Source organism: Buceros rhinoceros, unplaced genomic scaffold, assembly GCF_000710305.1.
Source record: "Buceros rhinoceros silvestris isolate BGI_N320 unplaced genomic scaffold, ASM71030v1 scaffold22269, whole genome shotgun sequence".
Taxonomy (NCBI): domain Eukaryota; kingdom Metazoa; phylum Chordata; class Aves; order Bucerotiformes; family Bucerotidae; genus Buceros; species Buceros rhinoceros.
In genome coordinates, this window is record NW_010431207.1 from 6426 (window position 1) to 10112 (window position 3687).

General features: G+C 60.5%; 1 protein-coding gene across 1 annotated transcript; it reads right to left on the reverse strand.

Annotated features, from left to right (window-relative positions):
- Positions 1-2128: 2128 nt before the first annotated feature.
- TIE1 (tyrosine kinase with immunoglobulin-like and EGF-like domains 1) lies at positions 2129-3677 on the reverse strand (the record flags this gene model as incomplete). Its single annotated transcript, XM_010143358.1, has 6 exons — positions 2129-2200; positions 2454-2553; positions 2814-2910; positions 3034-3074; positions 3326-3396; positions 3561-3677. Coding segments are annotated over 6 exons (498 nt in total), but the record flags the coding sequence as incomplete, so codon positions are not given.
- Between the last annotated feature and the right edge of the window lie 10 nt (positions 3678-3687).

The window sequence follows — 3687 nt, forward strand, 5'->3', positions numbered from 1 at the left end:
GTCGCGGGGCGGCCTCCGTCACTGTCTGCCCTTCCCCGTGCCCTGGCAGCTGCTGCAGCTCCTCCAGGCGATACCTTTATCTGGGAAGTGGTGGCTGTGCAGCTCAGGAAGCCCGTCTGGAGGCTCCCCCCGCCCCATCGCCGGCACTTCCCGGTGCCCAAAACCACCATGCCACGGCCCCTCCACCACCATCCGCAGTGCCGAGAGAGAGACTGCTCCTATCAGATAGGCAGCACGTCCTGCCCTTGTGGCTACCGGCGTGCTGGGAGGCTGGGGTAGGAAGGAAAACAACCCCTGAGAAACCAGGGAGGCCCCTGTGCGGGGCAGGGCAGGGCAGGCTACTGGGCGCTGCAGGCATGGGGGAGCATTGGACATGTCTACTCCAGCTCCATCCCACCCTGTGCTGCCTGGCACCAGTGTGTGCTGGGTCTGCTCTGCATGGCCCAGTGGCACTACCCCCATGATCGTGCCAGGAGGAGAGCTGCAGGCACAGGGGGTGTGGGCAGGGCCCCCACAGATGCTACGGTGTTGTTGCAGGAGCAGAGCCACCATGGTGGGGTCCCACAGGCATGTTCAACCTCATGCTAATCCACCACCACTGCTCGGCGCAGGCGGCTGGAGGGGTGTCACCCCGCTGGGATACAGCACCACGGCACAGCACGGGGACCACCAGCCAGGACACGAGATGCTCACACAACAGACCCCACCATGCCAAGGGCAGGTTGGCTTCTCCTTGTCCTGCAGCTGAGGACAGCAGAGCACTGAGGGAGGACGGGAACAGCCAGCAATTGTCAGAGTCAAATTTTGTCAAACCAGTCCCACATCCTTCTCCTGGCTACCGGGCTTTGCCATCAGGCAGGCAAAAGGCAGAAGGCCCTTGGTTTGAGCACGGCTTATTATGCTGCCTCAGACACTGTTCCTGGCTTGCAGCAGACAAGGTGCAGAGGAGGTGGCACATATCAGGCTGCCTGCAAGGACCAAGTCCCTATCACCGTTTCACTGGGACCTCGGTGATGGGGTGGAGAGGCTGCTTACTAACAGCTGCAGTTGACACCAAAGAGCACTGGAGGCCAAAATGGGAAATCAAAATGGTATTGACAGGGTTGAAATGCCTTGTGGGGCAAGAAGGCTTTTGCCCAGAAGGGCAAATGCAAATGCCCCTTGCTTTTGGCTGGGATACCGGGCCCTGAAGAGTGGCCAGCTGAGGGGAAGCTGCAGGAACAGTGTTCAAGCATGCGAGAGACGGCTGCGCAGAGGAAGGACGTAGTCTGTTCCCCAAATCCCTTGGGGACAGGACAAAGTCTTAAATTGCAGGGAGGTAGATCCCTGTTGGATACTAAGAAAACTCATCCCCTTGGCATGATGAGACCTGCGTCTTGTCTGGTGGCACTAGGGTATCCCTGGGGATCATCTGGGTATCCTGATGGGTACAGGATCCCAAGGAGTACCCACCGCAGCAGCAGACCATCAGGGTCCTGCGCCCCCTTCCCCAGTGCCATCACAGGGGCAGAGCTGCGTCACCACCTCTCCTCCTCTGGACCTGGCTGCCTTTTTCACTCTGTTTATTGTCCATAAGGCAGAGCTGGCACCTCTGAAGGGTTTCTGCAGAGCTGGAGGCTGTGCACAGCCAATGCTGTCCCTTGTCCCTTTGCACCTGCCGCGGAGGCACAGACCCATGCTGGCAGCAATGCTCACAGCCCTGCTGGCACCACTTCAGGCCCGGAGCACACTGAGAGCAGGGCAGGCAGCTGCCGGGTCACTGCTTCCTCTCTCGCCCCAAAGCTTGGGCATTTGTGTCCGAGGGCTCAGGTGGCAACACCCTGGCTTCTGAGAGAGCCCCTCTCTGCTGAAAACACCCTGATGCTGCTTCTCCTTGGCGGCCATCTCAGCATGTCCCCCAGCAGTGTGGGGCCGTGTTAGTGGCCGGCAGCATGCCAGTGTGGTCAGCACACGCTGGGTGGGCAGCCAGGGAGGGAGGGGATGGCACAGTCCTGCTGTGGAGAAGATGCTCTTCAGGAGGGGTACCGGCGTCCGGCCACTTGGCCCCAGAGCGGGACAGGCAGCCCCTGGTCCCTACAGCACTGTCCCACTGGCCAGCGTTGTTCCTCTGCGCAGTGCCAGTGCAGCCTCATGCCTCCTCTGCGGTGGCATCGATCCCCGCGTAGGTGAAGTTCTCGAACAGGGCCATGTTCACATAGGCCTGTGAGGGAATCCCAGTCAGGAGATGGTTGTGACAGTTGTGCCCATCTACCTTCCACCCGCCATGACACGCCTGTGGGTGCTATGCCCTGGAGGGAGGTGATGGCCCCCCCCACCCAATACTGGAGTTACCCCCACACCTGCTGAGGCCACACAGGTTCTGCTGCTGGATGCCCCCTCCCAAATCCAAGAGGTGCTCCAGCATTTGGAGAAGCCCCGCACAGGGCAGGTATCCCACCCACTGAGCCACTCACCTTCCTGGCTTCCAGCATGCGGATGAGCTGCATGGAGATCTGGGAGAAGGGCGGCCGCTCGTAGGGACGGTCACGCCAGCACTGCCGCATCAGCTCGTATCTGGGGACAGAAAGCCGCTGGCAACTCAGCGTGCATGGGGGGAGAGGGGGAAGAAAAGCTGTTTGTGGGAGATGGGGGGAAGCAGGTGGGAAACTAAAGCACAAGGAAGAGTGTTTGGGGTGTGGGACCCCAGCTCATCTCCCAGCCATAGTGCAGAGAAGAACTAGGCAGGAGCTACTGCATGTTGGTGGAGGCCCATGGGGCAGTGGGGTCAGGGGGACGCAGGTGCCACCATCAGCTAGGTCTCTTTGCTCACTTACACCTCATCGTCACAGTTGCGTGGTTTCTCCATGCGGTAGCCCTGGGGCAGCTTCTCATAGAGCTCAGCACATGTCATCCCGCAGTACGGTGTACCCCCTGCAGCCAGAGACACAGGGCTGGCTGCAGAGGGGATGGTCCCTGGGGTGTCCTCTCTGGGGCTGCAGGAGGACCAGACCTGCAAGGACCCGAGAGGAGGCAGGGGACACAGAAGAGCCTTACCCAAGCTGACGATCTCCCAGAGCAGGACACCAAACGACCACCTGAAAGGGCAGGAGCCGAGGCTGTGACAGAGGCCCCAGCCATGCCCCACTCATAGGCACGGGGCAAAGCCCCAGGTGAAGTGGGCAGCCAGGGCTTGGGCAGAGCTGCAGCTTCCCAGGGAGCCTCATCAGCATCACCTTCTGCTCTGGCAGCACCCAAAGCAAAAGCATTGCCTCAGTGACCGCTCTGGAGAGGGATGGAGGCAGCCACAGCCATGCCCCAGTCCCACTGCCCTGCCTGCAGGACTTACACATCGCTCTTCGTGGTGTACACGCTGTAGTTCAGGGACTCAATGGCCATCCAGCGAACTGGCAAACGGCCCTGGGGAAACAGAGACCGACCGTCAGAGGAGGGGGTATGCCTTGCGGATGGACGGCAGCCATGACCCAGCTGGTCCTGGTATGCTGGCTCGTTCTCACTCATGGCAGGGGTCTTGCCCACTGCACTGGTGCATCCCCCATGGGGATGCTTTACTCCTGCCTCACCATTGTCTTCTTCACATAGACCTCCTCCCCTCTGGAGAGGCCGAAGTCGGCAATCTTTGAGGCCAGATTTTCTCCTACCAGGATATTCCTGGCTGCCAGGTCCCTGTGAATGAACTGAAAGGGTTCA